A 19,476-nucleotide genomic window follows, 5' to 3' on the forward strand; every position below is an offset into this window, starting at 1 on the left:
GACACTGTGATGCTGTAATTCCAAGAACCAAGTACTGGTAAAGCAAATTCTGTAGTAATCTCTTGCATGTAGCAGAAGTTTAAATGTTCTCCAGTCATTGACCTCTTATCATGTTTGGCACTTTGTCAGCACTAAAGCACAGGATCTCAAAGAGCCAAAACTGGCGAATCAGCACCACTAGAAACAGAAGCTTTATACTGCAGGGACAAAGGCCATCTGGCACTACTGCCTGCTCACCAATGCTGTTAACCCACTGGTGTCTAGTATACACTGATTTGTACACTCTTGTGTACAAAGGTGTTAAATGTACTTCCCTAGGGTCTCTATAGTGGGCAGTCTTAAGAATTGTGGCCTCAACACAAAAGGAGTGGCTGGTTCTTAAGACCAGTCTGAAGGTACGAGTTTATAAACCCTGCATTTAAATATATATATATATATATATATATATATATATATATATATATATATATATATATATATATATATATATTTTCGATGCTGTATAGCAATGTCAGCCATTTACTTTAAACATGTGTTGGTTCTTATCTGCTGTGCAATGGGATTATTTCACTGCAGTCCATGTTCCTTATTCTATTCAGCTGGGGTAAATGCAACCAAATTTGATTTTGATAAGCAATGTTAGAAACAGATTTTTTTTTTCTGCACACACTGAAATAAAAAAGACTTGAGGTTGTTAGTTTAAATAACATTTATTTCATTAAATAAATACACAAATAAACTTTTTTCCAGCTATTTATTTAACCAGTAACATGTTTTAAAGGGTGCTGGGAATTGAAGTTCCACAAGATAGGTTTGTAGTTCAACTCCAAGAACCATGAAAGAACTACAAATCCCACAGGACATGTGTAATTTTAACACAAGGAATTGAAGTCATCCTGGGACTTGCTCATTTGGAAAGTGGTTCTGTTCTTGTGCTGTAAGGTGGGAGTCGGAACTGACCACTCCAACCCTCCAGATTAAAATTTTGCAAAGTGCGCTCACAAATGAAACTAGCCAAAAAGAAAAAACAACTTGCACATAAAAAATAAAACCTCAGGTGCGGGTAGAAGCCCTTAAATGAACAGTTGTCAATACCTAATTTTATATATATATATATACCTAGTTAGTAATTATAAACTGCTTGTCCCAGTGACTGTCTGTCCTTGGTGTTATGGAATTCATTCATAATTGTGATCCAGCAGATCACATCTAATTTAACCTCTGGCACTGCTACACTTCTAGCAGCTTTTAAATAACAAAAACTATGATTTTTTAAAAGCAGCTATAATTATAGCAGCATCAGAATCATAGGGTTGGTTCCCACCAACCAGTAGCATTTCACATCCTTCCCATTTATTGAAGAGCCTTGTATATTTACAAAACACAAAGAAACATGCGTCTAATTTTAACGCCTAATTATAGCACCAGGTTTTAGTTTTAATCTGTTTTTTTAAAAATTGACAATACTATTTTAGCATCCTTTTAACTAGATGAGCCAATATTGGGCCAAATGGCCTCCACTTGTTGTGTAGCAACTTTTGAAGAAATTGGATTTTTTTTCCTGCTTGTTAATGGTTGTTTTTACAGGTAACTTTGGTTATAGAGTAGCGCCCGTGTTTTTTAGGGGCTACCTACTTGACCCCTAAACAGCACAATGGGGAGATATAACAAGGAACATGCCTGATGGCCTTAGTGAATCCCTACTTTCATTGCCACAATCAGCTGTTTTTTCATGCGACTTAATTAAAACTCAAGCACTCAAGCATTTTATTTTTTTTCTTCCGAAAGGATTTCTTTTTTTCTTCCGTGCTGTGAACGAGTCTCTCTGTTCAGCTTGCTGAGGAAGATGAGCAGTGCCTGGTGGAACTCCCTTGGCTTGTCCATGTAGCACGCGTGCTTGGCTCCATCGATTCGCACTACAGTGTGGTGAGGGAGCTGGCTCAGGTTCTTCAATGACTGGGTCCCCAGACTGCCATCCAGGGCACCAAAGACTATCAGAGTCGGGGTCTATGTGAGGAGAGAGGGAGACAAAAACTGATGGATTGCAGGAGCTGTTCAAATTCCCTTTCCTTGCACCCAGTCCTGGTTCTTAAAACTACCTTGTTGAGATTTCTTAACTAAAATGATCAGGGGATTGAGGATAAACAGGACCAGACTATGAAAGCTATTTCATTAAGTTAAGGATACATTCTCCCTTAGCTAGGGTACTGACTCTTAAATTTCTGCAACACCCTTAAACTCCAGGAACACTGAACAGGAAATTTAACTTAAGGTGTTTCATGTAACTGGCCACTGGTTCAAATAAGGTCCTGGTTTGGAATGGACTGAAAGAGCCACAAATGAGTACCACTGTCCTAACACTATACAACACGAAGTGCCCGATCAATTGTGCTTTGGCCAGACTGACTGATACTGACATAATGAAGAACGCGTCTCCTCTACCTGTATGCTGCGGTACTGCTGCTCGCTGTACAGCTTGGTGCCCACGGGGGCGACAGCGACGAAGCCTCTGAGACGGGAGCTGTGGAGCATCAGGAGGGGGAGAGAGAAACGCCCGCTTATCGAGGGGCTGATCAGGACCGGCGCCTGCACCCCCAGGGAGTCCAGGAACCGCAGCAGGAGGTTAGTCCGGTTCTGATCCGTCTTCATTGTTTCTGAATCTGCTCACATCCAAAATGATTAATCGCATTGCGAAGCGAGGCATGTTTAATTTATGCAATACATAAATTACCGGATATGCATCAACAAACCTTGGCTTACTGATAGTGTTGACAAAGTTTGCTTTACTTAATATCTTTTAACGTATTATAGGACTCTGTATATATTTAGTATGGTGCACAACATGTTCTTACCGGGCAAGTCCAGGGCCAGTGCTTGGTAGCCGTGACTAGCCAGTAAAGTCAGGGTGCCCAGGTCCTCCCAGGTCTTTGAGGTGAAGGCCTGACCGTGCAGCAGAACCACCTGCAGCCTGTGTGCGAGAGCAGCACGGGTACAATTAGGAAACATTGTTCAGCATTGGATTTCATGAGTGCTGGAATAAGGGGACTCCAATGAGAAGGGCTGGGGTCTAATACCTGCTTTTCAATTCCAATTCCAATTCCTTTATAAGATCAATTCCCAATTTCAATTCCAATTACCTTTTAACCAATTCCAACACACCATTAATCAAAATTGCAATTCACCATATTCTGCTAAAATGAGCTCCTCACAGTGGCAACAAATTACTTACATTGAAGTCCCTGTCAGTCAATTAAATTGGCTTCAAATTAAAGCAGTTGAACAATCGCAACAATTATTATGTCTCTAGACTATCAATTCCAATTCCTTTGAAGGAGCTGGATTTGGAATCGGTTCTAAAAAGGAATTGGAATTGACCTCGACCCTGCCTATGAGACACAACAATTTTGTGTATCTTAAAGGTTTCGTGGAGATCAAGCTCCCCGAGAATCTCCTTGTCTTGTCCCAGCACCCACTTTATTTCTTAATTTATTTTATATTACTGGAAAACAAAACAAAGGTAACTCATAAATAAAATGCAGAAGTGTAGTTATTTCACTATCAAGAATTTGAAGAATTCAAAGACAGGGAGCAGCACTGTGTTCAACGCCTTGGGCACTGGTACCCACCTGGGCTGCATCTTCTTCCCCGCTGCATCGACGCTGATCGTTTCCCTGAAGAAGAGAGGCGGGTCTCCGGCCAGCTGGCCCGTGCGGATTGTGATGTTGACTGGCTTAGGGAATCTGGCGGTCGGAGCTGTGGGAGAGCCTCCTGTCAGCCCCATCCTCTGGACATTCAAGAAGGGTTCCATACTGCCCTGGCGGATGGCGGGCAGCAGCAGGTACAGCAGCACGGTCGCCAGCAGCACTAGACCCAGGACTACCAGCCGGTTCCGAAAGAAATGCATTATCCCAGAGCGGCACAGTCTGAGGAATGGGAAGGGGGCACAGAGAATCGAAGGTTATACACAGATTTATATAAAAACAGAAGAACAGTTTGGGAATGAGAAAAGGCCATTCAGCCCATCAAGGTTTGTTCCTTGTTAGCACACCATTCTCCCCTACAGGGGGGATCAAAAGCACAGACTCTGGTCTTTCTTTAAATGTTCCCAGTGTTTTAGATCCCACTACATCACCTGGTCGGCTATTCCATGCATTTATAACTCTCTGTGTAAAAAAAAAAAAATGCTTCCTACCTCATTCTAAACTTACTTTTGCTCAGCTTTCATTTATACTCTCTTTGCCACAGTTTATACCAGTGGTACGGTCCTAAGGATTGAAAGAGCAGTAAATCATTAGGACTGGTTTAAGAACAACACAATAGACCAACCCTGGGCTTTGTTCCAACCATGTCCTTAATAACACCGTATAAAACACACACACATTTTTAACAAGGCAAAGGTTTTATCACACAGAAAGGGGTCATATATACTAAAAACAGAATAATGTATAGCAAATTACTCAACACAAAGCGTAATAACTTAATATTTCTAGGAAATTAAGCAACAAAATAAACACTAGATAAAAAAATGTTCAATAAAGTTCGTTATTTGAGCAGAAACCCGAAAAGGTGTTTTTACAGTCAGTTTACTTTACACACAATCCTGGAAAACATGTCGTAATTAAAATAATCCTAAATAAACTGTAACCTACGCTGCACTGAAATTGCAGGTTTAATCTCCAAACCTAAAAAAAATACTGACCAACGAAGTATACATTACAGTCTCCCAAACAAGCCCGTTATCTTAGCTAACAATAACGGTAAACTGCAGTCACTTGTTCGTCCTGGGTCGCCAGTGTTTGTCTAATCACATACAGTACATACCAGATCTTGCCTTTCTTCTGTCGTGATAATTACAGCTTCGCAGATTCGCCGATTCGAGCGGACTTGAGTGCGTCTGTGTAAACTGTCCGACGGGGGGGAAAAACGATTAAATAAGATTCCACGTTGTTTTATATCTATCTATCTTAGATAGATATAGAGTTCCCAACGTTTCGATATGTTTAATATATATATAAAACAGTAGCAGACACAAAAACATTATTATTGATTGCAGAGGAATTTGATCTCTGAATTTCAGCAACCAACAGACAGGATTACCCAAACAAACTGGGTGAATGTTCGGCGTCGAGAGTTCTATGGAATTAATTTGCAGTGACGAAAATGTCAAAACCCTTGGCTCACCTGTACCCACCTATGCTACCTGGCCTCTGTCTGGTTTTACTGTCAACATATGGATATATTTGTTAAGTGCTGGTGGTGAATTTTGCAAAAACTGCATTCCCCATGCTTCGCTGCTACTCCTCCAGCGCCCTCCCCCCGTGCGCATGCGCGTTGGACAGTTGTTTGTTTTTGGTGACGGTGGCAGCAGTGGCGTATCGCGGGGAGTGCCTTGAGTTTACGTTTCGGGGAGAATTAGTTGAGTTAAACGTTACCTAAAAAAACAAATTAAACTGCCAAAATACACGCAGAACCATCCAACAGCAGCGGAGTTCAGTTCCGTTATGTGGACAGGGGTAATACCCATTTAATTCAGATATCTGGGCCTGGCGAGGGAGGATAATCCCCGGGCTCACCTGTGGACCGGGGCCGGGAAAAGGTGGGGGAGAGCGCGGACGGGGGGAGGCGGAGAGGACCCTTGGAATTCTATCTTTGAAATAGGAAGCTTAATGCTGATTGTCTGTACTCCGGAGGCCGAAATAGTACGACAAAAAAACGATTAACTAGCAGCTGTACTGTGAGCAGACGACTGGAATAAACCAACAATCGATTTGGAAGTTTATTGTCTTTAAGTTCAGTTTTTTTTCACTGTCATCTCTTATTTATACTGCGGGCTGAGATGCTTACAACCTGTCTATTGGAATAAGAATTTTCCTTAATGGGGAAAAAACAGCATGACTGCAGATTAGAGCGGAAAAACACTCGAATAATGATTGTAAACAACTAAGTATCATATAGTTGTGGTACTCCCATAGACAGTAGTTAATTACCTATTAATAAAAGGACGTGGTACCTAGAATGACAGACGCCCGACTTAAATACATTTTCTATCAATTATGTTCCTCTTAAGTTAAAAAAAAATTCTTACAGCACTTATTTTTTGATCGTCCTCGATTTTCTTTTTTCCCTTAATTAAGTTTACTAGCTACCAGTATTACTATACTACTAGTAACAATTTGCTTTCCTGATTACTATTTCATTATTGATTTACTGTATGTGCTAAAGATCTGGCTTCTTTTCTAAACAAGGCCATCTCTATTAAAATACTGATGGGACCGGTTTTAATAATAAAGCGAATTATTTGTTTGGATGCTGCTCTTTTTTGAACGCTGGATGTATTCCAGCACAGAAATCCAGACACATCTGTTTAGTGTTTTTCTGCTTTTGCAATTTCAACTCTCTTCGAGACATTAAGACCTAGTTCCACAACATTTACTTTATTAAGCAACAATATAAAAATGAACCGCTATCTGCCAGTCGCCCGCCAACACTTTCTGGCTGCCCTAGCCAGCACCAGCGTGGTGGTCAAAGCCATCTGTGCCATAGTCATCCTTTTGTACCTGCTCTCTCTAGTGGTGGACACTGTCTACGTGCTGGGGGTGACACCTGGCTTTCTCTTTCCCCCGAACTTCTGGATCTGGACCCTGGCCACCCACGCAGTGACAGAACAGCACGTGTGGGATGTGGTGGTTAGCCTGGCCACGGTGATCGTGGCCGGGAGGCTGCTGGAGCCCCTGTGGGGTGCCCTGGAGCTGCTCATTTTTTTTGCCGTCGTCAACATCTCCGTGGGCCTCCTGGCCGGCTTCTCTTACCTGCTCACCTACATCTCCACCTTCAACCTGGACTACCTGTTTGAGGTGCGGGTCCACGGCATGCTGGGCTTCTTGGGAGGAGTGCTGGTGGCCCTCAAGCAGACGATGGGTGACTCCACAGTGCTGCGCGTGCCCCAGGTGCGACTCAAGGTGGCCCCCATGCTGGTGCTGCTGGCCCTGGCCGTCCTGCGCCTCACCACGCTGATGGACACCACCGCCCCGCTGGCAGCGTACGGCTATGGTGTGCTCTCCGGGTGGGTGTACCTGCGGTTTTACCAGAAGCACAGCCGTGGCCGGGGGGACATGTCGGACCACTTTGCCTTTGCCTCTTTCTTCCCAGAGATCCTGCAGCCACTGGTGGGCCTCCTGGCTGGGCTGGTGCACAGCATACTGGTCAAGGTGAAGGTGTGCCGCAAAACCGTCAAGCGGTACGACGTGGGGGCACCTTCCTCCATCACCATCAGCCTGCCCGGCACTGACCCTCAAGATGCTGAGAGGAGAAGGTGGGTACAGTCTGCACAGGGGGTGAGAATGAAGGTCTAAACCCAAATGGGTGAGGACCAGAGAGTAGTGATCAGGGTTGGGGTCAACTCCTTTTTTTTTTTTTTTTTTCAATTTCAATTCCATTCCCAGTTCCTTTTTAAAATAAATTTCCGATTCCAACTCCAATTCCAAGTCCTTCAAATGAATTTTTTTAACATGGAATTGGAAAAAAAGGAATTGGCCCCAACCCTGGTACTGATCGCCTGTCTGCTGATAAGATGTTTTTAGTTTATTTTGAATGCCATCCCAGTATGTCTCACTCCACAAACATTGTAATGTTTTCAGACAGATTCCGTTATTGAAATGTAATTTGCATGTTGTAACCTCAACAGAGTGCCTCAATCACTTGCTTACCTGCCACATTTCAAGAGTCTTTCAAACTGGGGGGGTTGGTTTTAGCTTATGTCTTGTACACTGAACCTCCAAGTGAAATTATAAAACACAAAAACCATGAAAAAAATCTGAGTAACAGATTTTAGGTTTGTGATCGTAAGGACTTTGGTTTTACCTTGGATCCTGAACAAGTAGATACTTTACTACCCAATAGGTGCATGTATGAGCTGATATGTTAAATTATTATGGGTGGTGTGAGTGATGATACCATTATTACAATTTTTCTTTGTTGCAACTGCCAGCCTGCCTGTGTTGGGGGCAGGCAGAACAGCGTAGACTGGTAAGCTCTATGGCTCTGTAAACTTTGACAAGGCTACAGACTACATAGTGCTTGGGAGAGATCTAAAATAAGTGGTGAGATCTACAGTAAAAATAAGATACTGGTACAGTTTATATTAACCTTCTGGAACATCGCCCTTATTCGTCCTCTGCTGCTGGTAGAAAACAGAACCGGGCAGCAATTTTCTGCTTTGCCTGCTGATCCATGATAAATTACTAAATTAGTGTTCTCTGAAGACTCACTGCCTCCAGTCCCCACCTGTGCAATTTGCTGACTTGCACAGGTGCTGTGATTATGTGAAAGAATCATACAGTATGTATTACTGTACTAATAATTTCTACCAAGGCTTCCACGTATACATTTTTTTATATAAACATGTAAGCTACCTGCAGTGAACTGAACGGCACTGTGACCAGTGCACATTAAAACAGGTTAAAATGTGTCTATAGAAATCTAATAGAAGAACAGGGATGTGATTTGTAATGCTGCTGTTGTATGTGTCTCTGACAGGCAGCTTGCCCTGAAGGCTTTGAACGAACGTCTGAAGCGAGTGGAGGACCAGTCTGCCTGGCCGAACATGGAGGAGGAGGAGGAGGAAGAGGATGAAAGTGGCGCTGACATGCCGCTCCTCCCTGGACGTGAGGCCCCATCCTCGGCTGGGGCGGGCGGTGGCCAGGAGTCCAGCATCATCAGCTTCGAGGACGCACCTTTACAGTCCTAATGCCACAGCTGAGACTGACATGAGACCAACAGAGATACGCATTCAGCTGCTAACCATCAGGAGGGACCTCCTTGCACTTGTTAATGGGAGAAGTAACAGTTAAAACAAAATCATATATATATAAAAAACAAAGTAAAAATCCTACATCAGCGTTTGATCAATTTACAGTTGGGGCAGGGGCAGGTTTTTATTTCTCTCTTTCAGCCAGTAGGTTTAAACTCTAAAGTCTGCCGGACAGTTTCCCTGACTTGCCAGGCGCCTGCTGGAATTTCATTGCTAAAGTCCATGTACCGTATTGTTTCCTAAACAAAGGTTTCAGCTGAAAGTGCTACATATACAATTAATAGGATACCCTTTGTGCTACCAGTTAGTCATGGTTGTGTCCGATTTGTAAACCTTTCCTTTTTTTGTTTTTTTTCACGTAAACTTTAGAAATGCTTGCAAACAGCTTCCATTTTCGTTTTTAAATGCTTAAAGGTGTATTTGTACTTCAATAAATCTTTGAAATTGTGAAATCTTACTACTTGAGAGACATACTGTATCTTAGATGATCAGTTTCCCAAATTTTCTAGGCTTTGCAGAAAAATTGTCGTGTTCAGTTTCTGTAGAATATCAGAACAATCCCACACTCCTGAATCATACTTTTGCTTTAACATGTGGAATAAAGATCTTGTATAACAAAAAGACACATCTATCCCGAGCATTGTTAAAGTAGAACTGTAATTGATGTTGGGTTTTATCATTGCATTATGTGGAGGCTCTCTTTTACCTTGGCGCTGTGAAATTATACACTCGCCTTTTATCTTTGGAGGCCAGGGTTTGATTTCTGCTTCAGTCCCAAAATGCCCAACCATGAGCTAATTCTTGATTGTTTCCACACTTCGCATTACCCAGCCATTGAGGCCACAATAGATATCCAGTGTCATTTTTACTGAAGTAGTTTATAAATATCAAAATCTAAAGTTCACTCTTCTGGTACTGAATTCACAATTCATCTCCATCATCTGGGTGCATTCCAACATGTAAACTGCTCCTTCACCCCCAAGAAGATGGTTTGTTGAGGCATGCTCATGAGAAGTCATGGACTCACATTACCACTAAAAGAAAAGAGGCCATTGTTAACTAAAGAGCTGGTTCTGTTTCCCTTGCTGGTTCCATTCAGCCAGTGGCTGATAAAACATTTGACTAGTAGAAAAGTGGTAGCTGTAATAACAGTTTTTTGTCACCAGGTGTCAGTTTGATATAAGCAATTGGCAGAGACTTCTGTGCTTGCCAGTGAACAGTATGTGGGAATGGGTAGCTAACCAATTGAACAACCTGATCTTACGAGTACTTGCAGGCTTTAGAGTTTCAGCTAGGATTGCATGGGCATGGGTAGGACTGTGTTGTAATCAAGAGTGTGAAAGTAAAACTCCACCAAAAGTGAAGTAAGCAAGTCATGAAATCAACATTTTCCCACGCACTTCTAAAGAGGTTGCGTCTCAAGGGGTTTGTTGTAATAATACAAAATATATATGAAAGTGTTCAGAAACCCAAGCATAGCAAGCACTGTTTTTTCAATGGTGTTCTGTTGTCTAACTGGCCATGCAAGTAAATGTAAACGGCACTTTCACGTCACATAACGATTTGTTGGCCAGCCAAACCTGAACACTAAGATGTCAGTGCTGTTAGAATCTAACTCTTAACAGGAAACCAAGAAAAACCGCAAGAACTGAAGCGGATGTCAAGACCCATTGAGATGAATGCAGCTTTGATAGGAAATGAGAGCCAAGAACTGTCAAATTTATATTGATGAGCAATACTAGAAGAGTTATGTGGGTGATATTCATAACAAAATCGCATGCTGGTGCTGTGGGGCATATTCAATAAGCTGTTATTTATCCAGGGCACATTTTGCACCACTTAAGAAAGAAACATTGCCTGCAACAAAAATAGCAAGTAGTTTGGGGTACAAACCCATTCATATTTTTATGTTTTTCACTTAGTTCCTTTTAAAGAATTATGGATGTGGATGAAGGACAACTGGAAAAAAAAATAGTAAAAACTTTTATTTGCTTTTTGAATTTCAACACATATTAGTGACAATGCCTGGAAGAGCTGACAGTTTATTGGCAGTAAAAATACAAATGAAAGTCTGCAAACATTTTAGTTGTTTGATTACTTTTGTTTCTATCTATCCTCACACACACATGTATTAAGACACTGTGCAAATCCTGGTAATTGTTAGATGTTGCACACACATCATGTTCATCTAGCAGGAAAAAATACTAATGGGCATAATTTTGATCATTTGTAGGCTTAAAAAAAAGAAAAAGAAAATTCAGTGACAACATTATTCATACAGGGGGGGGGGGGGGGGGGGCTACAGTTTAGCTTCCCTGAAGTGCATCATTTACTCAAGAGTACATGCTGGAGTGGACTCGAGTTAAATTTTTATTTTACACAGCTTGGATTTCTGAGGCAGGGTTTAAACCCCTACATGTTATAATCATTGGCTGAGCCCACTGAATAACACGCTGTTACCCTGTGATAGAGCTGACATGCTCTGCTGCTTTAAGTCTGGAAGCGTTTCTTTGTCATGTAGGAGCTGGTGACTTGGTTCATGATGACCAAGGCGCTAAGTATAGGGCACAAGGCAGCCAGGTACCAGCCCAGGCTATGGACAGCAGTAGTAAACCATAAGGAAGACATGCCCAGCAGTAGGCTGGTGCAGCCCAGCAGGTATCCCACCAGTCCTGACGCAGAGTGGTAGCGCTTCAGTTTGGCCAGCGACCAGCCTTTGGCCAGTTTGGGGAAGAGCAGGAAGACCCCACCCAGGGACTGCATCACAGCAAACAGGACAGTCAGCAAGCCAACCAGCCCGTGCCAGGTGGCGAAGTGTGGTTTGTTGTTGAGGTGCTTGTTGTAGAAGATGGCAGCCAATCCCAGCAAGGCGCAGGTAGTGGCCAGGGCCTGCAGGATCCAATGGTAGCGGCCTTTGATCTTGTGGGAGAAGCGCTGAATGGGAGAGCTGTCTGGGGAGAAGAGGAGCAGGGCCTCTGTCATGAAGAAGGAAAACTGGGAAGGGAAAAACGGAAAAATAACAATCCACAGCACATCCATTAATACCCATGTGTTATATAGGTCAAATGAACACAATATAGATGAAAAGGAAAGCCCTGTTATTATAAGTGTAACATGGATAGCAGTGACTTGTATACTGGAGGCGTGCTGGGGCACAAATGCAGAGGAAGATGTACACTATTAATTACAGTACTTACAGAGAAGGTCATCAGGAACGGATGCCAAGAAAATAAACCTGAAAAACAGAAGAGGATAAGAGTCTGCTCCCAACACTGGGCTACTGTCTGTAATAAATTAAGTAGTTATTACTTTTTAATAATAATAATAAAAAAGGCAGAAGGAACAGTGCAATATTTTCTAACACCAAAGTGGGAATCTCAACTCCTTTGTATTTATAAACCAATGTGAAAGTGCTTAATGTTTGGAGCACATGATCTCTTTTTAGAGAAATACATTGCAAGAGGAGTCTTTTGGGTGTTGCAGCTGCTGAAGTATATTAGGGACTGAGGGTGCTTATACAAAGCAAAGTTGGTGAAGTTAGAGGCAAAATACACTGCAGTGTGGTTGCACAGAGGAACGTGCAGAGCTGTACTCACTGGTCCCAGGCCTCGCCATTACAGCCAGAAACACTGTGAACCCCACACAGAGCACATGCACGCTCACACCAGCCACTCTGCGCAGGATGCTGTAGAGCTGTGATTCGGAATCCGCGCTCAGTGTCATTCTCCGGGCTGAACCAGCGCCAAGGCGGCTCTCTCCTCCTGGTACCCCGTTGTTCGCTTTCTCACTTCGTCACGTGTAAGCCCGTTTCCAAGGCTAATCCATTCAGAGGGGCTGTTCCTGTCCTCCTTACACAAGGGCACTGTCTGAGCTTCAAGGAGGCAAGAACAGACAGCGGCGAGTTCTAGAACATCAGATCAGGAATGTTCAGTCTCTTGGGCTCATAAGACAACGAACGCAATGGTGCCTGTTGAGAGAATGGTGCTCATTCAAAACCAAGAGTTTGTGGTAATGAATGTAATGCTACGAATGTTAACGTCATTAATGCTACGCCATTGCACCAGCTAGTACAGCAGCACAATATTGGCTAACATTACCTCCCTTTGCATTTCTTAAATTGTAGGTAGGTCTACCGTATGCGTAAAACACCCCCCTTTGTTTAGACAGTAACGTATTACTGAAAGCAAACAGACACGCACTCACGCATCACAGCACAGAAGTTTTTGAACCCACTCTGCCCCACTTGGTTTCAGCTCTTTAAACCCCTCTGGTCCCTCTAGAAACAGCACACTGCAATTCTAAACTACACACAAAAAGACAAACAATTGTTTTAAAAAACAAAAGGAAATTCGATTACGGTAGGTTTAAACCCTTTTGAATGTTAAACTTCCGTATTCATCCCCAAACGAGTGACTGCATCCACCCTATTAATAACACACCCACACCTTACACAACCACCGCAAATAAAAGAGGATTTTATAATTTAGCAATTGTAGGCGATTTAATGTACAAAATGTACAAGCGCGCGTGTTTTTTAGTAAGAACATGGACTTGGTTTTTCAAAGACGTGGCTTAACTTACCTATTCAGATGTATTTGTTCCTCTGGTAATCATGAAAACTACATAAATAGTTTTGTTCGTTCGATCAATATGTTTGTTTGTTTGTTATAAAAGCATAATAACGCAAAGACAACGTGGTCAATCGGTGAATCAGATAATATACGTGTTGTAATGTTTATTGCGTGTATAATTAAGCTGTCTTGCATTGCACAGGAAACAGTCGTCCCGCCCAGACAGTAGAGAGGAGCTATCAATCAGAGGTCTATTCCCGCCCTATCTATATTCTGCACTAATGCAGAGATACCATTTGAATCAATCAAATCAATGCCAAGCAAGCCACCCCCATTCCCGTCCCGTGGGTTCATTTTAGAAGCCAATGAATTTCTATCCTCTCTTCTCCCCACCAACCCCCAACGCTTTCAATGACACGCCACAGGCAATGCTTCCTGTTGCCACACGTGATGTAGTCAATTTAAGATCTTGAGAAAGAGGTTCCGGGCTTGTAATTGTATGTATTTGTTTTTGTAGAAAGTCAGTTTAAAACTATCATTATAAATATTGCGGCGTTTCAAGGTTCAGTTTCGTGTAATTTCCACTAAGGTTTGAATACCGTAATGCGTCTTTTTGTGGAAGAAAGGAGAAACGTTGCCCTTCACAGCATAAATGCTCGGAGCTGAAACAAGACAGATACTGGTAAATAAATAAAGGGTATGTGTTTAGTTAACCAAGAGCACCTTTAAAACAACCAATGTCGATGTATGTATACTTGCGATAATGACCAAACAGATGTTGAGTACTGAGTCATACATTGTGAATAGTCGCAATTTTATTAATTCCCCCGCTACGCTAGCATTCATCAGCAAACTCACGCAGTGCTACCCCGGTGTGTTACTGTACCCCTTGCTATGGCTTAGGTCATGGCGAGCTGCTAAACCATTAAGTACCAAATCATTTTTACTTTGAGAAAAAAAAACCCAACACAAGCTGTATTTATGTAATTTGATACATTACATTTAGACGTAACGTTTGCGGTTAACAGAATGCTCCATAACAAAGTAGCGTGTCCTCCAATGAGGGCACTGGCTGTAAATGGTTTAAACTGATAGCGGTTCCTAACCCTGAGCTTGAACCTAACCCTTTACACGCTCTATTCAGTAACTTTCCCCGGTGTGAGGAGGAGCATGATGTAACCGGAAACACTCTGCCCCAGTGAAGACGCACCCCCGGCTCAGGCATGGGCAGTAACAGCCGCATCGAGTGTATCTTCTTCAGTGAGTTCCACCCGACCCTGGGACCAAAGATCACCTACCAAGTGAGTGAGCAGCCATCTGCTCGGTACTGGATACAGTTAACCAGTTTGAGATGGCATGTTTTTATAGGGCTGAAAATGTGAGATTGTTTTCTCCTAACTGCTTTAAAATGGCCCTTTCATGATGACTGTCCCTTGGAACAGGATTCTTGGAGTCATGTGTACATGCCCCGTATGCATACCGAGTCGAGTCACACTTACATTCAGCTTTATGTTGAGAAATGCTCCTGTTTCAAGTTTATAAGTTGAATGATAGGCTGAGCTGTTGAAGGTTTACAGAGTGTTCTTTGCACATTAATCTGCACTCTCTGTGCTTCTAATTGCTGTACTGTGTTCTAACCAGCTTGCGTTCTTTGTTCCAGGTCCCAGAGGAGTACATTTCCAGAGAGCTGTTCGATACTGTCCAGGTTTACATCATCACAAAGCCTGAACTGCAGAACAAACTCATTACAGTGTGAGCAGAAGCAGCAGCATCCCCTCCTCTTTCTTAGCCTTGAGGCAAAGGGAGGGATTGTTTGTTTGTTTGTTTGTTTGTTTGTTTTATCCATGTTAAAGCTAGCTGTACCCATAGTTTATGACTGCGTTCCCTGTTAATGACTTTGCTTGATTAGCCGTCTCTCTCTTGTGATTGGTGCAGCACGGCAATGGAAAAGAAGCTGATTGGCTGTCCGGTGTGCATCGAGCACAAGAAGTACAGCCGCAATGCTCTGCTGTTTAACCTGGGCTTCGTGTGCGACGCTCGTGCCAAAACCTGCGCCCTGGAGCCTATCGTCAAGAAACTTTCTGGATACCTGACAACACTAGAGGTGACCGTCCATACTCCTGCACACTCCACGAAGCTTCACACAGTCTCCCCTCAGGGTGATAGGGCATTAGGCAGCTGTTGAAGCAGTCAACATTTTCAATCTGTTAACGCCAAGTTTCGCAAATATGCTTTTTGACTGTTTTGCATGACTTTTGCCCATGGGAGGAAAAAGTGTTGCTTAAATTGTTGCTTCCATTTTTACAGTGATGCATCGCTGTAAAAATGAGTATTGGCTGGGGAAGAGAAACATGATAAAAGTGCTTTTTCAAAAAGGGCGGTCCACGTGTACACAGGACAGTTGTATTTCAGAGAATCACATCTGAGTTTAGGATATGTTTGATTCGTCAGTTCACTTGTTTGGTTCGGATTGCCCTGCAGTATGATTTTTTTTTTTTTAGTGGCATGTATGTAATGGGAGTGTTGGCTCTTTGCTTGTCTTCCAGCTGGAGAGCGGATTCATTTCCAATGAAGAGAGCAAGCAGAAGCTGGTGCCAATCATGTCCACACTGCTGGAGGAGCTGAATGCCAAAGGGGAGTGCACCTTACCCATCGGTAATACAGGCTCTCTGTATAGCAGCCTCCTGATTGTAAACTAACCTTCCCTGGGAACCTTTCTCTGCAATTTACATTGTTTGTTTTTTTTCTCCAACTTAAGTCCCAATTATGATGCAAAGGCACGTTTTATGTGAGGAATTCAAGTATAGTATAAATCTAGCAAGTTACCATGTAGTTGCAGGTTGGCACAGTTACATTATTGTGAACGCTGTCATTCTAGATGCATGGCATTAAAAACAAGTAATAATTTGCCTGTGCACTTGCTTTAAAATAGGGACTCTATTCATGGTTTTGTCATGGTTGCTGCTTATGTCAAGACTGGATCGGTCAATCTGGTCTAAAACCAGGCTGATGGCGACCAGCAGTAATTAGTCCAGTGCCAAGGTTGTAGGTTTTTACCCCTGTGTGCTGCAGACGAGTCCAACACCATCCATGTGAAGCTGATTGATCAGCGGAAGGACCCTCTGATCGTGCAGGAGTATGACGTGCCTGTCTTCACTGAGTGCAAGGATGAGTTCTTCAGATCACAGTGGGACCTCACCACACAGCAGGTATGCACACACACACACACACACAACGGGGGTTTGAAATCTATATAGCCTGGTATTGTAGCCAGTTTGGTTCTGTTGCTTAACCTATAGGATAGTATTTTCTGTATCTACTGTATATTACTGTCTGCGACCCATGTCTTTCTCTCTATATTACTTCAGATCCTGGCCTATATTGATGGGTTCCGTCACATTCAGAAGATCTCAGCTGAAGCGGATGTGGAGCTGAATCTAGTTCGAATCGCTGTGCAGAACTTACTGTACGTAGACTTTTTATTCATGTCCCAGTCTAGTGAAAGTGAATACTTAAAACTGTTTTCTCTGATAACATGACAATCCCAAAGAGCTTATGACGAAATGATACACATAATAGACCAATGGAACTTAAACTGGACTTTCTGTTTTATTTTTAATCATTCTTCTAAAATGCTCTGTGCTCAATTGTAAGATGTAGGAATTAATGTATATTTGAATGTTCTTTAGTTTGTACAGCAGCTGGATGACGCATTTAAACAGAAATGATTTTTTTTTTTAGACTTGCTTTTAATTTTTAAATTCTGACTCTAGGTACTATGGAGTTGTGACCTTAGTCTCTATCTTTCAAGTAAGCATTTTCATTTGAATAGTTGTTTAAAATAGATAGATAGATAGATAGATAGATATTTTCAGAATTAAGTAAATATTTCTGTGAAGCACAAGAATAGACTTTTTAATTTATGGATGATAGAAACCATACACTGTTGCTTCAGTATTCGCACATTCTACTTCAATTATAGGTACAGTATAATGTCCAACAAACATGGACTACTTTGTATAGCTATTTGTAGAGTTCAGATTTACACTGCTGTATCAATGTGCCACAGCTGTGCTTTGGGGAACAGTGATATTGAATTGTATCTGTTTTCAGTATTCAAATGTGTACTGCACCACCCCCAAGGTCCAGAATCTCATAGATAACAAGTCCGTTCAGGAGGAGTGTCTGCTCTACGTCACAAAGCCAGGTAAAGGCAGCATGACTGAGGTCAAGAGGGATACCTGTTGAAGGAGAGTTGGGGCTGTGTTACTCTGAGGTATAGAGGGGTAATGATTGAGTGAGGATTAGGGGCTCGGTTACAGGTTTAGATGGGTGCAGAGTGGGAGTTGAACTGAGACGTAAAGGGTAATGTATTGTTTAAGGGGAATCGGAAACAGAAAAGTATTGTATTAATGAAGGGGTCCGCCCAGTCATTCCGTGTCTAAATGTGTCTCTGTGTGCCTGTCTGTGGGCAGGTCAGAAGCGTGCCAGCCTGCGAGATGTGTTCCAGCTCTACTGTGGACTGAGCCCTGGCACCACCGTGAGAGATCTGTGCTCCAGATACGCTCAGCAGCTCCACAGAGTCGACGAGAGGTCAGTGTCCACATAGGGCACAATTCAACTCGCTTTTAAAAGGGGGGGGGAGAAACAAAAAAGAAAAAAAAAAAGTTCATGTAACAAACCCAGGGCATGCACATCCATTTTTATTGTGATGTATTACTGATTATGCGTTGAACAGGTAAGAAGTGCTCCACATTTGCATCTCTTTTTGTGCTTGTGTTTTTAAAATGCTGTTTCTCTGCTGAATGTAAATTGAATTGGGCCTGTTGTCCTGTTTCTGACGCAGTAGATGCGTTCAATAAGCATTTATTCCCGTGCATAGTTTGCAGCTGCTTGGAAGAAAACAAACAAGCGCTGGAGCAGATACCTGGCAAATGTCTGTCCCAACAGCAAGGCAGCCTGTAAGGGTTGGCACTGTCTCTACAGGAAGCTGATCCAGTTTGGGTTGATGAAAGGGTTCATCCGACGGCTGCAGAAATACCCCGTGAAGGCGACCCGCGGCGATAGAAGCCGCCCGCCCCAGCTCTACACTGGTTGCCATAGCTACGATGAGATCTGCTGCAAAACAGGTACCAGATCCAGTTACGAATGTGCTGGTTTGCTTCGCAGTATCTGTTCTGATTCCAGAACTAGTTGGTTGAATGTGGGATCGATTCCACACAGTAGGTGGAGCAGCTTGCAGCAGGTGGAGGTGGAGATGAGACTCCCGTTCTGAACAGCATGACCCATTCCAGCTTTTACACCTGCGCTTTATTTGATTGGACCTCTCTGGTGCATCTGATTAAGCTCGGAGTAAAACCTGGAATGGCTCAGACACTGCTATGCAACGGGAGTCTTTGTTTTGGATTCCCTGCCTGACTGCTTGCTTGTCTCCCTTTTCCTGCAGGAATGAGCTACAGAGAGCTGGACGAGCGGCTGGAGAACGATCCCAACATCATCGTGTGCTGGAAATGAACTCGCTGGGGGCAGTCAGCTGCAGCTGTGGCAGGGAAGAGACAGGCTGGGACGAGCCAAGTCAGCAGAGAGATAAAGAGGGATCAGAAATATCCCGGAAATCAAAGCAAAAACACATGCCAGTATCATAATGAAGGATTTGCTGTGCACTGGGATGAAAGAGAACCAGTTTTTGAAACTAATCCAAGCAGGGAATTTCTGTTTTCATTGAAACAGAAGGAATGATTACACAATACTGGGTGCAGCTGTATTAAAATCATGCAAAAATAAAAGCTTGTGTTGGTTAGTAAAATATGTTGTTTTATATAATGCATCCGAGGTGACTTGCCCTACAACCCACTGCACTCTCTGCTGCAATAGGTTGTGTCAGCTCTGTGTCATTTTGCATAGCTGTAGAGACTGTGTGTAAAATGTGTTGTTCTTTTTTCCAAAAGGGGGGAAACAAAACTGTTAATGTTTCATAATTTAAAAATGACAATTCATTTTTAATGTGTCCTATAGACAGTTTCAGTTTCTCTTTGTGTGTTTCACTGGAATCCATGCAGAGTTCCCATTCTTCCTGCACAGTAATCCTGGTGTAGA

At 42.7% G+C, this 19,476-nt stretch overlaps 4 protein-coding genes across 14 annotated transcripts; 2 read left to right on the forward strand and 2 right to left on the reverse strand.

Moving 5' to 3' along the window:
* Positions 1–691: 691 nt before the first annotated feature.
* Positions 692–5,306, reverse strand: LOC117962419 (protein ABHD14A-like). Of its 9 annotated transcripts, none has more exons than XM_058988356.1 (7): positions 5,192–5,306; positions 4,822–4,903; positions 4,209–4,265; positions 3,627–3,923; positions 2,853–2,968; positions 2,443–2,660; positions 692–2,007 (listed from the first exon to the last, which is right to left on the reverse strand). In XM_058988356.1, exons 3-7 carry the CDS (start codon positions 4,223–4,225, stop codon positions 1,768–1,770), a joined length of 888 nt encoding a protein of 295 aa, XP_058844339.1. In that variant the 5' UTR covers positions 4,226–4,265; positions 4,822–4,903; positions 5,192–5,306; the 3' UTR covers positions 692–1,767. The 9 variants fall into 9 exon arrangements, with proteins under 9 accessions (XP_058844339.1, XP_058844341.1, XP_058844337.1 ...); XM_058988358.1 differs by having other exon boundaries at positions 4,832–4,903; positions 5,182–5,306; XM_058988354.1 differs by having other exon boundaries at positions 5,182–5,306.
* Positions 5,307–5,324: 18 nt separating this feature from the next.
* On the forward strand, positions 5,325–9,430 carry LOC117963450 (transmembrane protein 115-like). The gene is made up of 2 exons (XM_034903607.2): positions 5,325–7,312; positions 8,536–9,430. Exons 1-2 carry the CDS (start codon positions 6,456–6,458, stop codon positions 8,744–8,746), a joined length of 1,068 nt encoding a protein of 355 aa, XP_034759498.2. The 5' UTR covers positions 5,325–6,455; the 3' UTR covers positions 8,747–9,430.
* A 1,349-nt stretch (positions 9,431–10,779) lies between these two features.
* Positions 10,780–13,732, reverse strand: LOC117963491 (transmembrane reductase CYB561D2-like). Its single transcript, XM_034903738.2, has 4 exons — positions 13,391–13,732; positions 12,406–12,776; positions 12,007–12,044; positions 10,780–11,803 (listed from the first exon to the last, which is right to left on the reverse strand). Exons 2-4 carry the CDS (start codon positions 12,530–12,532, stop codon positions 11,300–11,302), a joined length of 669 nt encoding a protein of 222 aa, XP_034759629.1. The 5' UTR covers positions 12,533–12,776; positions 13,391–13,732; the 3' UTR covers positions 10,780–11,299.
* Positions 13,733–13,786: 54 nt separating this feature from the next.
* LOC117963472 (GATOR complex protein NPRL2) lies at positions 13,787–19,186 on the forward strand. 3 transcript variants are annotated; one of them, XM_034903673.2, is made up of 12 exons: positions 13,787–14,077; positions 14,525–14,681; positions 15,041–15,132; positions 15,316–15,484; positions 15,927–16,035; positions 16,453–16,589; positions 16,749–16,846; positions 17,154–17,190; positions 17,524–17,587; positions 17,856–17,973; positions 18,367–18,509; positions 18,827–19,186. In XM_034903673.2, exons 2-12 carry the CDS (start codon positions 14,604–14,606, stop codon positions 18,892–18,894), a joined length of 1,113 nt encoding a protein of 370 aa, XP_034759564.2. In that variant the 5' UTR covers positions 13,787–14,077; positions 14,525–14,603; the 3' UTR covers positions 18,895–19,186. The 3 variants fall into 3 exon arrangements, with proteins under 3 accessions (XP_034759564.2, XP_034759561.2, XP_034759562.2); XM_034903670.2 differs by having other exon boundaries at positions 13,789–14,077; positions 17,494–17,587; XM_034903671.2 differs by having other exon boundaries at positions 13,789–14,062; positions 17,494–17,587.
* The last annotated feature ends 290 nt before the right edge of the window (positions 19,187–19,476 follow it).

Source organism: Acipenser ruthenus, chromosome 16 (assembly GCF_902713425.1).
Source record: "Acipenser ruthenus chromosome 16, fAciRut3.2 maternal haplotype, whole genome shotgun sequence".
Lineage (NCBI taxonomy): Eukaryota > Metazoa > Chordata > Actinopteri > Acipenseriformes > Acipenseridae > Acipenser > Acipenser ruthenus.

Excerpts from the sequence above, each read along its gene's own strand:
- LOC117962419 (XM_058988356.1), bottom strand. Across the intron at positions 2,661-2,852 it reads ACTGGCCCTGGACTTGCCCG|ATTCAGAAACAATGAAGACG; the intron begins GTAAGAACATGT and ends GGATGTGAGCAG. Across the intron at positions 2,008-2,442 it reads AGCAGTACCGCAGCATACAG|ACCCCGACTCTGATAGTCTT; the intron begins GTAGAGGAGACG and ends CTCCTCACATAG.
- LOC117963450 (XM_034903607.2), top strand. The coding sequence starts at position 6,456 with ATGAACCGCTATCTGCCAGTCGCCCGCCAACACTTTCTGGCTGCCCTA. Across the intron at positions 7,313-8,535 it reads CAAGATGCTGAGAGGAGAAG|GCAGCTTGCCCTGAAGGCTT; the intron begins GTGGGTACAGTC and ends TGTCTCTGACAG.
- LOC117963491 (XM_034903738.2), bottom strand. The coding sequence starts at position 12,532 with ATGACACTGAGCGCGGATTCCGAATCACAGCTCTACAGCATCCTGCGC. Across the intron at positions 12,045-12,405 it reads AATGGCGAGGCCTGGGACCA|GTTTATTTTCTTGGCATCCG; the intron begins GTGAGTACAGCT and ends TCTGTTTTTCAG. Across the intron at positions 11,804-12,006 it reads CGTTCCTGATGACCTTCTCT|TTTTCCTTCTTCATGACAGA; the intron begins GTAAGTACTGTA and ends TTCCCTTCCCAG.
- LOC117963472 (XM_034903670.2), top strand. The coding sequence starts at position 14,604 with ATGGGCAGTAACAGCCGCATCGAGTGTATCTTCTTCAGTGAGTTCCAC. Across the intron at positions 14,682-15,040 it reads GACCAAAGATCACCTACCAA|GTCCCAGAGGAGTACATTTC; the intron begins GTGAGTGAGCAG and ends TCTTTGTTCCAG. Across the intron at positions 17,191-17,493 it reads CCTTAGTCTCTATCTTTCAA|TATTCAAATGTGTACTGCAC; the intron begins GTAAGCATTTTC and ends ATCTGTTTTCAG.